The 18,030-nt window shown below is 33.2% G+C and overlaps 1 protein-coding gene across 8 annotated transcripts in view; it reads right to left on the bottom strand.

The window, feature by feature from the left end:
* Positions 1–18,030, bottom strand: part of LOC132729022 (paired box protein Pax-5-like) — a 70,220-nt gene that overhangs the window by 38,703 nt on the left and 13,487 nt on the right. The window contains exon 1 of one of the 8 annotated variants that reach the window (XM_060714759.1): positions 3,536–4,664. The exons of 6 other annotated variants lie outside the window; for them this stretch is intronic. In XM_060714759.1, coding sequence (XP_060570742.1) covers positions 3,536–3,782 — 247 coding nt within the window. In that variant the 5' untranslated portion in view covers positions 3,783–4,664. Of the gene's footprint in view, positions 1–3,535; positions 4,665–18,030 lie in introns of those variants that run through there. One more of the 8 variants, XM_060714760.1, reaches the window with a different exon arrangement.

The raw sequence follows: 18,030 nt of genomic DNA, 5'->3' as shown, positions 1-18,030 counted from the left end.
ACTTGTCTTTCCTAATTATTTGGACATAAAAGTCCAAATATAATGGGAACATTATAATTCTTCTAAATTATAGAATGCCATGTTGGATTTTTTTAAGGTAAAAGGAAGCACTTAGACCTTTAAATATCCGAGTGTTTGTAAAGTAAGAGTTATTTATGAGACAACGCCAACCATATATATATTATATATTTTCTATTTTTCTGTTTTTATTATGCAGTTATGAAAGCCGTAGACATTAATGTACATAATATTAAATGTCCTGATATATTTCATTCTATTAAATTCAACAAATAAAATATTATTCTGAGTTATTATCGACTAATTTTCATTTTTAGGCGACAACATTAAATGACAACACAAAACTCGTCTAAATTTTGTTTATAATAAATTTCAAAATTTGATTTTGACATAAATGACTATTTTTAATACTCAAACAGGCATCACATCATGCGTTAAAAGAAAAAATAACAGCACAATATTAAAATGAACAAAATATAGTTAAAATTAAATTGAAAATAAAAATATAACTTTTAGAAATGGAAATTACTTTAATCAATTTATGTTTTGAAGAAAAAAAATATTATAGTATATGTTAATCCCTGAAAATGTCACTCTCAATCCGATTGATAATTAAGAAAATAAACAAATGAAATAAAATCCGATCAAATTAAAGGTAGCACTTAAATGTCGACTCGATTGGAATCTAAGAACATAAATGGATTACTCTATTTTCGCCTGTGGAGTTTATTAAGGCAGTGTCATGTTGGAATTATTAGCCGCAAGCAAGCACTTGTACAGGGACCAGAAACAATTAATACTCATTTAATTTAACTCTCATTAGTCCGATGATTATAGGCGCTACAGTTCGCGAGGCATTTGTTTAAACAATTATCAAATCGTGTTCAGCTGAGATCTGAGAGGGAAATATTCTAAAACTTCTGTATTAAGAATGAATTGACGTTTGAAAGATAAATTTCAAACCATTGGAATTTTAGACGCTAATCAAGTGAAATAGGCACACATGTGAGGAAATGAATAAAATGAGACTATTCTTTGACACTGTAGATTACTTGGCATCGCTGACATGTTTAAAGCATGGTCTTGCGTGACCAATTACAAGTCCATATTGAACACTGTCAAACAAAATGCATGTTCTGTCAATTGCTAACAACATTAAGCCTCTTCCCTTTTTAATTTAAAAAGCAATTTTCCGGAGTTTCCTACACCCGTATGAAAGGAGAGGTGATTCTTATATATAAAACATTGATTTGCAAACGAAATCGTGTATTAAAAGTTAAACTTAATAGCGCTATCATTTCAATGGAACTGCACATATATACTTTCGTTGAGGACTTTGAAAAACAATACTACTAAACTTGTAAACAATAAAAAATATCTTTATGTATTAAATTTGTATATACAAATATATACTTATAAGCTGTTAAACATTAAAAATACATTATGTCCTACAGAATTTATATTCATAATAATCACTTATATTTAGAGTTTAAAATTTTTTGGGGAAAAAAAACATCAAAGAAGCCAGTCTTATCAATTATTTTTTCGGATTTCAAAACAACATCAAAAGTAAAAATTTCAATTCTTTATCATTTCTTTTTACAAATCGTAAATTAATAAGGAAAATGTTGTGTTACAAAGGTAGCAATAAAAGAGCAAAATAGCTCAATCAAGTTGTCGTTAAAAATGTAACGATTAATTTGTCATTAACACAGATTGTGAAAGATCTGTGCGTTAGAAATCCATTTAGAAATCCCTCGACTAAAAGGTCTCTATCTATTTGTAATCAAATCATCTTTACAATTAAAAAGAGTGTTGTATAAAATATTAAAATAGACGCATTACTATATTCAGTTTTAGTTAATCTCTACTTTAAATAAATTTACACTTTTAATTATTTCAAACGTTAGTGATGCCTACGAAACTTAACTGCTGTATATTATGTCGATTTTGTTCTTATTTTATTGTTGCTTGGAGACAGTTTCTGACAATATCATATGTAAAAAGTGAAAATATTTATAAAAAAAATTAATCGTTCACATTTATTTACAATTCATTTGTTAATAACGCAGATAATGTATGTAACTCCGTATTACTGTCATTATTATTATTATTATCATTATTATTATTATTATTATTATTATTATTATTATTATTATTATTATTATCGTTGTTGTGGTATTTTTAGCCTTTTTACATCAGTTTATTATAAATGTGGGCAGAACTGAATATTAAAAATCCTGCATTTAAAATATGTATATATAATTATTGTGTTAAAATTGTCCAGGTTAAATGTAGAAAATTAATTACTTGTTCTTTAACACATCTTGACTTTCTTCTCATTTTTTCATACGTTCATTTGTCATACACTTTAAGGGTGTTTTTATTTTACTCTTAAATTTATTTCAAGGCGTTAATTATGATGAAAATAGGGTGACAAACGACATACAAGATTAATTTCACTTCATTTTTTTGTACAAAAATTCAAATTGTCATGAACAGACAGATAAAAGTGAAATTTTCGGAATTTTACAAAAATAAAAACGTTCTCATCATTATAACAAACGAGTATGGATTCATCATGCACGTTCGTTGTTTTGCAGGTGGTTGGTAACCAATTTAGGCCAGTGAAGTTTGTCATTTAGTATCAATAATAATAAACAGTGAGTAATTCGCTCACATTGTGCTTTGATGTGTGTTAAATAACCCTCATTAAATGTTCAAATTACCACGTATTATTTGTTTAAAGGCGTGTTTACTGTTCAATTATTAAACATATATCTTACAGTGAATTTACATCTTTACTGAATGAAATAATTAAAATAGTTTATGTTAAAACGATAAAATAGTATCGAAAGATATATTTCAACAGAATAAGGCCGGTTAGTGCGTATTCTCTTTTTAAATTAACAAGAATAAAAATACCTTTTTCTTTCAATAAAATAAAAAAAAAAGTTTCGATGAAAGAAAAATGTTCTACCAGTTTAATAATAATATTAATAATTTAATTCCTTAAAAATAATTTTCAAAAATAACATTACAAAATACACACAAGTTATAGAAGTTTATAAAATAAATCTAAATTTTCAAAACGTTTATGGCGTGGCTCTGTCGGCTTTTTCTCTTCTTTTTTGTGCTTTTTTTTAGAAAACATTAATAAAATTAAGCGAAATTTAATGCTCTCTAGATACGAATCTGTTTGTATAATGTTCAAACCATTTAGAGTGATAATTCAGGAAAGTCATGAAGAAAGTCAATTTGGAACACATTAAGGGTTAAAACCCAGGGAAAGTGACAATACTGAAATATCATATTTCAATACAATCATATTTTGATCACATTTCGATGATGTCTAAATCTGTCGTGAAATGATGTATTACATTTACCAATGCCGTGCGTATTTCACAAATGTATTATAATTGAAATCAGAATTTATTCATAATATAAAGTTAAGAATTAAATTTTATTTGTTATTAGCTTTTAAATTTCAAAATGTGATAAAATGTTTTATATATACCTTTTATTCTTCCGGCTTTTCTCGCGAATAGGTTAGCACAATTTGCCTGTTGGAATGCATACATTCCATAAGCCGACGACATTGCCGGGATAGAACTATAACGACAAGCTGCCATGTCACTTAAACCCATCCCGACAGACTGATAAGCACACGAGTTATTAAACTCTCCATGATTGTAGCCAAACCCCTGTTTGTAGGGTGTCTGGTAAGAGTAGGGCACTGAGTCCCCGAAATACAACATGTCCATTATTTTAGACTTGAAAAACAATGCGCATTTGATGCACCTAGAAATGCAACCTGCCGCAATTCATGTCTAAGACTGTTTAATAATTAATTAAGATAAATGCATAATCCAATCTTGCAATGAAGCATATAGTTACGCCAATGAACAACACTAAAACACCAACTGGGATTTAAAACTCGTCAAATTAGATGGAGTCCTAGAAGTGAACCAGCCGCTAGTCACAGTATATACTTTGACCTCATTTTCTTGCTTAATTATGCACGTTTAAACAACTGTTTTTATTGTTTAACTGTGATCTCTACTCCCCTGCCTACTAAATTATTCTTAACTATTTATCATATTATGGGAGTTTTCTGAAATGTGAAAAACAGAAATTTACTTTTTTTCCTCTCGACAGAAAATGTTCATACACACGAATCAGTTTACCGCATGTAAATTATACAATCAGCAATGCTCACAAAATGTCACTCAAAGTAAAATATAGTGCTCGCATTTATTAGATATCTTAATACGCAACATAGAAATGTTTCTGTGGAGTATAAAAAACCGTATTGAGTTTGTTCCAATACGAGCTAGCAATGTTGCCGTGCTGCAGATGGTCTTCAATGGTCTCCCCATCAAGAGTATCAATAAACGAAAGGGATAAATGTCAATATACCACAATGATACCGACACTCAAAACTCACGGCGACATTCTATTGAAGTGCCTTACCAATCGTCTTACTTATGTAAATCACGTTGAATATGTATGCCGAACACTTTTTCCTAATACCCTTTATAATGTAGTCCTCTGAATAAATCAACTTGTCCAAACAACTAGCACAAAAACTTGTGAATAAATCGACTCTCTCTGAAGTGAACAGAACTAAGAGCGCACAGCTCATTCGCGCCTTCCAGAGCAGAGAATCGAAATGTTAATAACGTAACTGACACCCCTAGCGTCGCTTAAGATTTCCTTGAAGAAATTCGGAGAAAACTTTGCAGTAAGGTTTAATAGGCCAGCTACAGCGTTATTGCCTTTTTAAGCGAAGCAGAATTAAACATCGGTTGAGTTGTTAAGCTATTCAAGCCAATTTCTCATTCTGTCATAACAGTCAACTCACAGTCTCATCCGGGGCTGTCCATTCGTACGTTTTATTGTAAAATATCTCCATAATAAATGATAGGCACTGGTTTATATGTTTGGTGGCATTAAGGTGGCAAGGCGTAGTCACTCTCTGTGCATTGAAACAAAACAACGCACGGAAAAAGCACAAACGTTTTTTGTAGCTTATTGATAAATCATTTCGCAAAGAATCAAAAGAATCCAAAGCAACTTATAAATCTTTAAAGATAATGTGTTGTTTTGAAATAGACTCGAGACCCACATTAACAGTTGATCTGTTTGTATGCTGTCTTGGTCGGTCTAAGTAATTTATTAAATTTCATTATCATTGTTATAATCACTCTAGCAGGCAGGTTTCCATTAATATCACCTAGAATCTAGAACCGACCACTATTAAATATGCTCCCAAATAATTTCTCGGTAATAGCCTGAATATGAATGAGGAATAGTCGTAAATTTTGAATCTAGATGTTCTGATATGGATAGAGGGTACACTCGTTTATTTAATGTGTAAATAATTGATTTGAATTCTAATTGTTTCTATGCAAACTCTGCTCTATAAAATATTCCACGACATGCACGGTGCACGAGTTACGGCAGACCCGCGTCGGGTCTATGTTACCCGGGAGACAAGCTAGACATTATACATGGAACAGGTAAATGTGAGGCGCTTTAGTGCACTGTCACAGAAAATAATAATCACTTATTGTCATCAAAGTGTAGATTATCCAGAAGAAAAAAATACAGTGGTCATTTTCTGACCAACAACTGCATGCTTTCAAGTTTTTACTGCAATCTGACGTGCCGGATCATACATCCGAATAAAATTATTTCATTTTAACAAAACTGGATTGTGTATAAAATTTACATTGGTCGAAAAACTTAACTTTATATGGATTTGAAATAATATAATTCCTTGTTCGGACTGTCAACGCTACAAATTACAATTGTTACGTTTCGTAAGAATAATGCACTAATAATTTGCAACGACATTCAGCGTTGGCGTTATTTAGCGTTCATAGAGTCGGGGTTACGTATCCAAGTAATATGTCTCGGTTACCGTGAGTAGGTGCAGAATGTTTTACTGAATTCAGTTCTTTTTGCACCATAATAAAAGCAGTTGACAAGCTCTAACAACAACAGAGGACCGATGACTATAAAACAGATGACAAATCCCTTTTTACTGGAATCACTTTTTTCGCCAATTATAAAAAAAAGCGGACTGATGATAATATACAGGTCAAGTAATGAAACACGTCAAATATTAAACTTAACAGCAAGAACGCAAAAGTTGTATATTATAACTATCAGATTACAAATGGTAAAATGTAAATATTTATACTTCTCACCTAAATGTAAGAAAATAAAAATAATTTTATACAAACATGAGAAGAATAACATGTTTATGTGTTTTAATGTAAATACTTGGGCAGTTATTTTAGCATTGTATAAGATAGAACGTCCATTACCGGTTAATTTTGTTGTCGGAACGACTGAAAGAATTGCCTCACATTTCACTCGTAAATTAAAAGGAAGATATCGTGCCCGGGGGACAATTAAAGCGCACTTGTGCCTAAATTGATACATTAAGCTTGTCTCTTATCTGAGAGTGTACAAATTGGTCAGGAGAGACGCGAGGTTGCAATACATTTCACTACAATATGATTTATCCCAAACATTAATCTTTCCGATTGCAGGAAAATCTGGGTCTCCATTACTTTAATACCGTCATCATGAAGTTACATGCTATTGTAACCAAATCACATGTTACGTCTTCCGGGACTCGTATGTAGCCCAGTATAACAAGGAAAATATCGCCTGTGGGGCCCGGGCAACAATCATTTCTTCATGTACATTGATAATGATACTAAACTGTCAACTCTTGCTTCTTCTGTGTAAAATATCATGTCGTACAATTTGTAACTTTTTTACAGCAAAATAAACATTTTATGACACCTTGAACATCAAGAAATGTTTTAAAGGCGGATAAATCACCCCTTTATTGAGCCAGCATCTTGTTTTATAGCAAAATCAACACACAAACAAAAACATCACTTTGAACATAATTTGAATGGATTTAAAAAAAAGAGTCACTATCTCTGTGCGCAGATGCAAAAGTAATATAAATAGACAGGGAGGGGAATATTTTAACACGCTATTATGCCACACTGGATAACAAAAATATCGACCGTGCTGTTTGAAAACCCAATTCCAAACAAAAATTTCATAGCTCTATGAGTCTATTCAGAAAACTTAGACCGTTGAAAAATCTCAACTAGGAGTTTATTCTGCGTAATTACGACAACAAAGTGTCTTGCCCATGACAATATCTCTCGTAAAAAAGAGAAATAAGAGTTTTCGCTGTGCATTTTCCAAGACTGCATTACCCCTTGATGGTAGTCCTCTATAGATCAGTGGTCTGCGAAATTACATTATTTAATGTAGCACACAGTCAGTATAGTAAACACCGCTAGAGTCTGACCCCCAGGCTAGCCGAGATTCCCAGATGTAATTGGATTGCTTTACTACCGAAAACAATTGGAGGAAAGCAAATAATCCAATCAATACAAGAATTTGCATTGTCACTGCCATTTAGATCTCCCTAATAACGAGTATTGCAAAGATAAAAATCCAGTAAATAAAAAAAAATAGCAAATTCTTCATAAAATATGGTATTCGTGAATATTTCAAATCGACAACAGATCAATTTGTTGATTATACATAATATATAAAATATTTTAAAGTAGAATAATGACTGTTTAAATGTGATGGAAAGTGCGAGATAGATAGATACGACATCAGGCTGGTTAAATTGACTATAACTTGATTTTCACCGTCAATAAAACATTTACGGCTACATGCTGTTACAACCCTCATAGTAGGCAGTATCGATGTAGAGAACCAGTCTGCTGCCTGTGAGTTAGTATCATTAAAATGGGCGGACCAATACATTTCTTCAACACGCCCCTTGCACGCCTCTCTGATCACCAATAACCAATAACAGAAGCGTTTTAACTAAATCAAGCGTTTGAAACGTAAATAAGTTGAGAGCGGAGTCGAAGGGCAAACAGGATTAGTGTTCAGTAGGCAGCCTCTTACTGATGTGTGGTTATTTATAGATAATTCAAATATATCGGTAACAATGTGTAAACAGGCAGTGTTCCGTGCCGCCGCCCTGGCTCGAACTTCAATGGCGTTACTAAAGCGGCTGATTGGTGAGCCACAAAAGTAGGGAAATAAATGGACTAGCGGACCATGTTGTGATACTTGTGGACATCAATGATCACTCACTTGATAAATGCTTATTGCTTCTTTTATTTCTGATAATCGAATAAAAGTGATGAATACTGTATCGAGTTTACAACTTGTTTCAATTAAGACGTTACTCTGTTTAATGTTTAAGACATCCAAAATATAAAAGTCATATCAGCGCTGCTCATATCAGTTTTACCACGAACTTGTGTGCGTTTGAAAAGATTTGTTTAATAAGTATCTTAAGGAAAATATTGATTATCCAACATACAAAATGTACATATGCATGTACATATACTTTCGTATGCATTCTTCGGCCATAAGCAATTTTAGGCAGGGAAACTGGTCGTTGGCTGTAGGGATAGTCGGTAAATCATTGCCAAAATTTCTTTATATCACATTTATTTCTTCTCTTTAAAACGACGGAAAAGTCACCTCACATATACTGCAAAATAATCGGTTAAAAAACGTCTGCTATGAAACGAGCTCTATTAAATCGAAATAAGTTGACATCCTACAATTTAAAAATTAACAAAACTTTGCTGTAATGGGTTACTATAGTAACGTTTCTCACGTGCTGAACCAAAAATAGAAGATAAATCCTCTACTGACACGATATTAACAATTTCTGACAATTTTAATGAAACTAGAAAGATAAATAAAATCGAAAGTTTACTGCCCCAAGAATGACTGTTCACCTTGGTTGAAATGAAGGTAGTCCCCTTTTATTGCTCATTTATGGTAGAAAATTAGCATAATTTGGTAGTTGTAAGTATGTTTTACTCTTTGATTTCAACATTAAAAATTTGATGACAAAATAGATAAAGACTGTTTTCTCAATTTCTATCAACTTAGCTTGTTGATTTATTTCTTGTTTTATTTGGAAAGTTAATCTACGAGATGATCGCAGACTTGACGTAAATGTTCGCCATCAAAATTTTAACACATCCATTTTAAAGTTTTTATAACCAATTATTGCTTTTGTAAAGTCAATTCTTGAAGTGCTTATTTTATGGTGAAATAAGTGTAGCTAAATGCATTAAAATACATATTTATATAACATGTGCATTTGGTCAGTGGTTTCGTCGAAATTTGAAAAAGTAAACATTTACAACAAAATAAAGAAATCAAAAAATATAATCAAATAACATGCTAAAATTCAAAACTGAGCATATCTATCGGGGTTTGTTGCAAAGAAATCTTAAAATAGCATCATTTAGAATGGAATATTGGAGAATCCTGACATGGTCAAAATAAATGTTTGTCCAAATTTATGTTCCTTAATTAATGTCAGTCTGGCTTACATGCAACATGAAACAACTTTAATTAGATACCAAAGTTTCTGCCAGTAAAACTCTGATCACATGACCAGTTAAAACAGTGTCGACAACTTGTAACAGCATGAATTTTACAGAACATCAATAAATATATCATATAAATTTTTGAATATTTAAATAAAATAATGCATCTGACTGCCTGCCACAATCTAAAATATTTAAAAGATATCAACGAAATTCGTCTCCAAAGATAGTATAGGACATTCTGAAGCATGTTAGACATGGGGAACAACTCTTCCACAAATATTATGAACTTAAAGTATATACCTGTACGAATTACTTCCCTTGCACAAATAAGCACATAATTATTGAATGCTTTGACTGTATGTGTGTTGAGGGCAATTAAGATGACAGTACAGTAACATCGTCCAAACATATGTTTTGTTAAATGAAGACAAAGTGTTTTAAAGGAACTCAAAAAGCCTAAAAACATAAAAAATTTAAAAAAGATCAATTGAAGTACTTTAAATGGAAAAAATCTTTTAATAAAGGAATATACACTTAAATTGAAAATAGATAGTGTAGTTCTTAGACTGGTTGAAGTGAAAAACGTTGTAACGCTTTTCACTTTTGAGACATTTTCCGCAATAAAAATGGAGTGACGGAGTGAGGGGATGATCTGAAAAAAAATGCATACAAGTTACCTATATCAAATTGTACACAAATCTCGGAAAAATATTTCTTGTCCACTTATGTAAAAAAAAAAAATCACGGGGTCCCTTTAAATATTATTGTTGTCTGCTACAACAACCATTTTGAAAACAACGCACATCATTCAAAATTAAAACGGTACACTATGCTTCCTCGAAACTCGAAGTCTTGATTTTAACATGTTCAAAATCTTAATAAGAAACTGAAACGACATTGACCCCTGCCATTTTTTCGATACAATTGTAAGATTTTACAGCACGGTAATTCCGAGCATACGGAAGTGGAATAATCCGCCATATTCCTACAATTCAATACCATTGCTCAACCATGCGAGTAACATCAAAACTCAATTAAGCCAGTATTAGTAAACTATATGGTAATTAAGAGAGGACATCATACTGACTATATAATAATCTTGTTTGAAATGTCCATTGGGCTCGGCATGCATGATGCACTATTTGCAAGGGCTGTATAAGAAGACTGATATCTCAAAGTAACTTATTCTGTAATGATTAAATGCAGCGTCTTTAACACACGTATTTCTGTTGAAGTAATCAGGCAGGTAGTGACAAGTATTAAATACGGACCGCTCGGTGTGCTTTTTAAATGAGAAAATTGAATATTTATAAAAGCTAATAACTTTTCGTCGAACGGTAGTGCTATAAATAAAGGAGACGAGGTGGGAAATTATATCTGGATATTGATCATATTGTAACAGATAAAATGTAAAGGTGTGGGAATTTATCAGATACTTCATTTCGTTAAAAAAAATATGACCACGTCCGGAAATACGGTATCCTACCTATAGTTTCATTTAAGTTTTGGGCGATCTTTTGCGTGCCAGTGATTGACAGTATGTACACAGTTCAGTCTTCCGGTGGTTGGCAGTATATGCACGGTACAGCTTGCTAGTGGTTGACAGTATGCACACAGTGCAGCATGCCAATAGTTTACAGTATGTGATCAATGCAGCGTGCCAGTGGTAAAGTGTGGTGTACCCGTGATAGACAGTATGTTCATAAAGCAACATTCCGGTGTAGACAGTATATTCATCGAGCGACATGTTAGTGATAGACAGTCTGTACACAGAGCAGGGTGTCAGTTGTAGACAGTATGTGCTAAGAGCAGGGTGTCAGTTGTAGACAGTATGTGCTAAGAGCAGAGTGTCAGTTGTAGACAGTATGTGCTAAGAGCAGGGTGTCAGTTGTAGACAGTATGTGCTAAGAGCAGAGTGTCAGTTGTAGACAGTATGTGCTAAGAGCAGGCGGTCAGTTGAAGACAATATGTGCTAAGAGCAGAGTGTCAGTTGTAAACAGTATGTGCTAAGAGCATTGTGTCAGTTGTAGACAGTCTGTGCACAGAGCAGGGTGTCAGTTGTAGACAGTCTGTGCTAAGAAGAGGGTGTCAGTTGTAGAAAGTATGTGCTAAGAGCAGAGTGTCAGTTGTAGAAAGTATGTGCTAAGAGCAGGTTGTCAGTTGTAGACAGTATGTGCTAAGAGCAGGATGTCAGTTGAAGACAGTTTGTGCATAGAGCAGGGAGACAGTTGTAGACAGTTGTGCTAAGAGCAGAGTGTCAGTTGTAGACAGTATGTGCTAAGAGCAGGGTGTCAGTTGTAGACATTATGTGCTAGGAGCAGAGTGTCAGTTGTAGACAGTATGTGCTAAGAGCAGGGTGTCAGTTGAAGACAGTCTGTGCTAAGAGCACCGTGTCAGTTGTAGACAGTCTGTGCACAGAGCAGGGTGTCAGTTGTAGACAGTCTGTGCTAAGAGCAGGGTGTCAGTTGTAGAAAGTATGTGCTAAGAGCAGAGTGTCAGTTGTAGACAGTATGTGCTAAGAGCAGGTTGTCAGTTGTAGACAGTATGTGCTAAGAGCAGGATGTCAGTTGAAGACAGTTTGTGCATAGAGCAGGGAGACAGTTGTAGACAGTTGTGCTAAGAGCAGAGTGTCAGTTGTAGACAGTATGTGCTAAGAGCAGGGTGTCAGTTGTAGACATTATGTGCTAGGAGCAGAGTGTCAGTTGTAGACAGTATGTGCTAAGAGCAGGGTGTCAGTTGAAGACAGTATGTGCTAAGAAGAGCAGGGTGTCAGTTTAGACTGTATGTGCTAAGAGCAGCGTGTCAGTTGTAGACAGTATGTGCTAAGAGCAGGGTGTCAGTTGTAGACAGTCTGTGCTTAGAGCAGGGTGTCAGTTGTAGACGGTATGTGCTAAGAGCAGGGTGTCAGTTGTAGACAGTATGTGCATAGAGCAGGGTGTCAGTTGTAGACAGATCGTGCTAAGAGCAGGCTGTCAGTTGTAGACAGTACGTGCTAAGAGCAGGGTGTCAGTTGCAGACAGTACATGCTAAGAGCAGGGGGTCAGTTGTAGACAGTATGTACATAGAGCAGGGGGTCAGTTGTAGACAGTATGTACATAGAGCAGTATCAATGGTCGAACATGAGCAAAATGAGGTAAACTGGTGACAGAAAAAGAATGGTTGTTTAAGTTAGTTATTTACGCTATATGAGAAATTGTTACCACATAAAGGATATTAATATTTCTCTGAAATTTTGGTTGATATCCCTTTTAAAAATGCAGGAGTTACGCACAGAAGAACATTTCTCTAAAAAAATTACAATATGAAGAAGGAAAAAATAAATGGCAATTAAAAGGACATCAAATCACACAACCGATTATATGCATTAGGGCTCTTTGTGAAATTTGGTTGAAATCCGTTTAGAAATGTATAAATGAGTGAAGAAATTTACACCCACACGGCCGTCGGCCATTATTCGCTTACCTGAATTTTCTTTGAGAAAATATAGACAAAAACCTTACTTATAACATCATTATATAAAACATCTCATATATTAAACACACTTGATAGTTGGTAAAGGGTTTCACAAAATATTTGAAATACCATTGGCGCAGTAAAAATCTAATTAATATTCAATCATTTAGTAGTAAATAGACGCTTTCTATGCAAATAAGGCAATGGAATATGGTTGTTAAACAATCAAGTTTGCCATGCACGTATTCACAGTTACGTATTATCATATGTATATATAGGTCATTGTCTAATGAACGATGTCACATCAACGACAACTGATTGATTCATATACCATGATATCACCCTCTAGCGGTTGACCTTAAAACAAAGGTCATACATAATTTTCATGTATAGCAAATTGTACACCAACAATAAAAACAGTTGAATCCATATAAAATATAAATCTTAATCCATTTTAGTTTAATTATTGACCAAAATTTATCAAGACGACGTAGAAATTTGCAAAAACTGTCCATCTCTTACCAAAATATTTTCCCTGACGACATATGGTCGAGGGCCACCGTGCAAGCAGATCCTAGGGATCAAATGCGACATCTTTCAAGGCGACAAACAATGTTTATAAACAACAGTCAATGACTGAACTAAAAAATGTAAATAAATCTTTGGTCACTAATTGACACTAATGGAACATGGAAATGTTAATAGTTATAAAATTAACAAATATCGCCGGCATCATTGTCGGCATCACCTGCGGGTAACAAACTCGTCTGTCGTCCTATCTTCAGATTACAGAGATATACGAACATATCATAATAACCGGAAGGTACTTTAATGTCCCCAACGATTGTTTATCTACAAAACAGTGGTGGCATCGAGATCAATTCGCCGAAATACATTATCTTTTGAAAATCATTTTCTTCACATATTAAATAAGAAAATAACATAAACTTAAGATTTTAAATAAGAAAATAACATAAACTTAAAGAGACAATGTCAAGGGTCAAATTGAACATTGAGCAAAATAAACTTCATAGTATCAACATTTTGATAATATCTCAATGTCAAACCAAATTCAATATGAAATACAAATTGTTAGAGATTAGTTTAACCTCCTACAAACTAGGTAATAGCATTGAAATTTCCTTAATATTGAATTAATAAAATTAAAAAAGAGATAAATATTTCAAGTTCGATATATTATTGCAGACGCTTATTATCATGATCATTTATGAAATGTTCTCTATATACTCGTCCATGAGTGTGTCTATGTGGTATAAAGTATTATGTCTATAATGCTGAAACAAGAAAGTTCTATGATATGACAGGATCTGTTCTAGTACAGCTCTTGTACGTACTGCTCATTGTTCACTCTTCGGAAATACTTTATCTTGTATTGAAATGCCTAAAAGAATGCAGTTTAGAATTTGAAAAAAAAATGTTTTACTCAGAGATGTATTTGATGGTGCCTTTTATTGTAAATAATTGATGAAATGTACAAGGTACGTGCACTGTGTTACCTTAACCGTCCTCTAATTGTTGCCTATCATTGTCTAAATGTGAAGTCAACTGTAGATGAATCATTTTCAAGTGACAAATATATAATTTACATGTCAGAACAGATATCGACTTCACTTACAATGCTGGGACAAAACTGTATGTATATAAACTAATGTTTACCCGATAACAAATATATTATAGAATATAACAGTACAACAAAGTCCCCGCAATCCGACACTGTGCCACACTAACAATACATGTGTAACACAATAACAAAACAAATAATAGATCCAAATATTTAAATAGGATGTTGTTTTATTTAAATTCTTCGGTTAAAACTTGGCTTTATGCCCGTGTCTGTGGAAATATTTAACACGTGTAATGTAAACTAAGTAATTTTCTGTTAGAATAGACGCTCGCAATTATAGTAGGTTATCTAGTCGTCCAGTCTTCTAAAATCAAGTATAAGATTCCTTCACATTCCAGCCCGCCCCATAATCTGTGTAAAAGGACCTCTTTAGAAACCCATTCGAATAGTTCGGATGAAATCACACCTGGGGGCCTTTTATTAGACTGTAGGATAACAGTGTGTAATTTAATGAAATGCAATCGCTCCAGAGACAGATTTTATAAACTGTCGCTCTAAATTTATCCCACGGTTTTTACTCATCTTCATATAAATGGAATAAACAGATAAAATTCAAATCATATTCAAAGTTTCGGATTTTCAGTGACATCTACCCGAATATTAATTACGGAAAACTGATAAACAGTTTCATGATAAAGCAATAATGTTAGTTTTGATAAAAGCTCGCAGTAAAATATGAATTTCACTTAATTTCTCTCTCATTTTTTTTACATTTTTCAGATTTCATGTGAAACCAAGAAGATAATACTAACGACATTAATATATTTGCACATTTCATGTCCGTAATAAAGCACAAAACAAATGCACAATCTTTTGCAGACTGTAGTACGGTCTGTGTGTTTTAAATACTGTTTCAAGGCCCAATAACGCCAAAGGAAAACACAGTGAACGCTCCAATACTTGCAAGTTGTTCCATTCATACAGTCGTCTTTCAAGCAAAACAAAACAATTTCCGTTACAACGTAAAAGCACAATGACAAAAAAGTTGTAAAAAGAGTTAGTGGAGCAGATAAGAGAGACCTACTGTATTGACATTTTCAAGGTCTGATTGAGCCGTATAGTTACAAATAAGTGCAGTAGCCATGCATCGGCGCCAACAAACATTCTTAGTGACACACTGAACTTGGCCTAAATTTGCCGGTCTGACGGATAATCGAGATGGCGTAACCAGACTTTGGTAGGTAACGGTGACTTGTTACCTTCAATGAATCACGTTAATACAGAAGTATGCATTAAATTGTAACGGACATTCAATGTGGAATGTTACAATCTCAAATGAAATAATGTATCTGAGCGATTTCAGGAAATAAGGAATGAATATACGATAGTTTAGTTGTCTGTTACCAAAGAGGAGGAAATAAACATGTTCCCGGATCTGCTTACATTTATAATAAAACAATAGAGGTGTTTTGTATATATCATTGGATAGTTTAGAATACGGTTGATTTAGTACAATTGCCTTGCATTTTTCTTTTTGAATTGTGCGGTATTTATTAATGATAATTAATTATGCGTTATTGTAAACGGTGTACATTTACGGTAGCTGTTGTTGTAAAGCCGCATTTATACTGCAGTTGATTACAATTCATTGTGTTAGTTGATTGATGATATAATAATGAACATTCGTCATAGTGTACGGGATGGACAAAACATGAAGACAGATCGACTCACGTTTAAAGTGGCAGGTGCTTTCCTCGTTTTACCAAAACTTGCAAACATTTGTTCTTGTGTTTCCTATTAAACCAGTGAATAGCAAGGACAAAGACTAAAGATCCACTAATGTTCCATTTTGTAAATATACATTTATATGATGTATACTTGAAACATGATTCAGTGTCTCAGATATAAAATTTTGGACCTGACCACTCAGGAATTATTTATACACAGTAACTTCTTTCTTCACTGTTAAAGCTGCCATATGACCTTTTACAGTGTTGACCAAAAAAATGGATCTTTTTTTTCAAAATTGAATGAAGGCTTATATTGTTCTTAAGTTTCAGTTGTATCAGAGATGTAGATAACAATGCTATCTATGTCTCTGGTTTCATATAAAAAACACCAGATTTGGCATCATCGACAGCTGCTAGGCCGGTAGTGCTTACTTTTATGAATTAATATATATTACTCGGGTTACGGTGTCATTTGTCTTTTACGAACGAGTTAACGTCTCATACAAGAACGGACATGGTGAAAAGATAGTTGTATACAACATATAAGATAATATTGGAACACAAAAAAAGAATAATTTATTAACCTTACATTGTTGATGGTTTAGGTTTGCTCTAATGTAGAAGAAAACATTACAGGAAACTTAGATGAATAATGATAAAGCAGTGCGGTCTTTAAATGGTCTTGTATAAAACATCAAAGGGGACATCCTTAGAATATGAATGAGAAAAAGTCGAACCATCATTCAAATGAAGCTTTAGCAATGTTATAGATAACAAGATCTTATTAACATAAAACTCATTTCCATTCCCATTTATCATCATATAATGCTCTATGTAAGTAAACATTGCCCAAAGATGGAAAAATAAAGATGTTTTAAACATTGGCTCGTTAAAATTAAATTGTGAAGAAAATTAGAGGTAAAAGTTCGCTGTTTATGGAAGTGAAACGAATTGGTTTGATATAGGAATGTGTTTCTAAAATAAAAGTTTATAATAATGTTTATGGTCACAGTTTAAATGTAATAAACAAACATATCAAATATTGATGGGTCTTTTTGTAAAAGTATTTTCCATGTCAGTCCAAATTATGATATGAAAAGCAGAACGAACATATTCAAAGGTTTTCTCACGAGACAAATAACACTAACAAAAATATTAAAGGGGTATATTTATATTTCAGGGGAAGGCGAAGATTTCATTTCTATCTTGCAAATGTTTGAAGTCCAAGATTATAAAAACTCTTAGTCGTAGACTATAAAACTATATGTATATTAAACTGTTGGAGACAATACTGACGAAAAAACACATTGGTGTCACAAAGGTGACACTGCTCACTTTGCACGTAATAAACTATCACATTTTATAGATTTGTGTCCGGACTGATTTCCGAATGTTGTAAGCGACACCGGAGTATATTAACGATTGTCGTAAAACAGAGCAGGTTATTTTAACAAAGACACCGTTTTTCATCACGCTTCAATATGTTACAGAGTCTGATTTCTTATTGTGTATAGATAGTGTTTCAGATGAACTCGATAAAATGCAAATAAACGATTTAATTTTGCTGGTGTGTAATTTCGCTTTAATTATATTTGAAACCTTTTGTGTAAAACGAGTCTTCTTATATCAAATGAGAAGACAGAACAAAGGTAAGACAAACGAACTACTTTACTCAAGTTGACAATGTTTTGAAAACTTTGTCCACCTTCTTGAAAGTTGCTCCATGAAAATGTTTTATTGTTGGCATTAATGCTATGTAATGTCACATTCTTCAAAAATATTGTAAAGAAAATGAATAAAGTGTATCCTAAGTTACAAATTT

Source organism: Ruditapes philippinarum, unplaced genomic scaffold (assembly GCF_026571515.1).
Source record: "Ruditapes philippinarum isolate M1 unplaced genomic scaffold, ASM2657151v2 ctg88_1_1_1_1, whole genome shotgun sequence".
NCBI lineage: Eukaryota > Metazoa > Mollusca > Bivalvia > Venerida > Veneridae > Ruditapes > Ruditapes philippinarum.
This window is presented reverse-complemented; position numbering and strand designations above follow the sequence as displayed.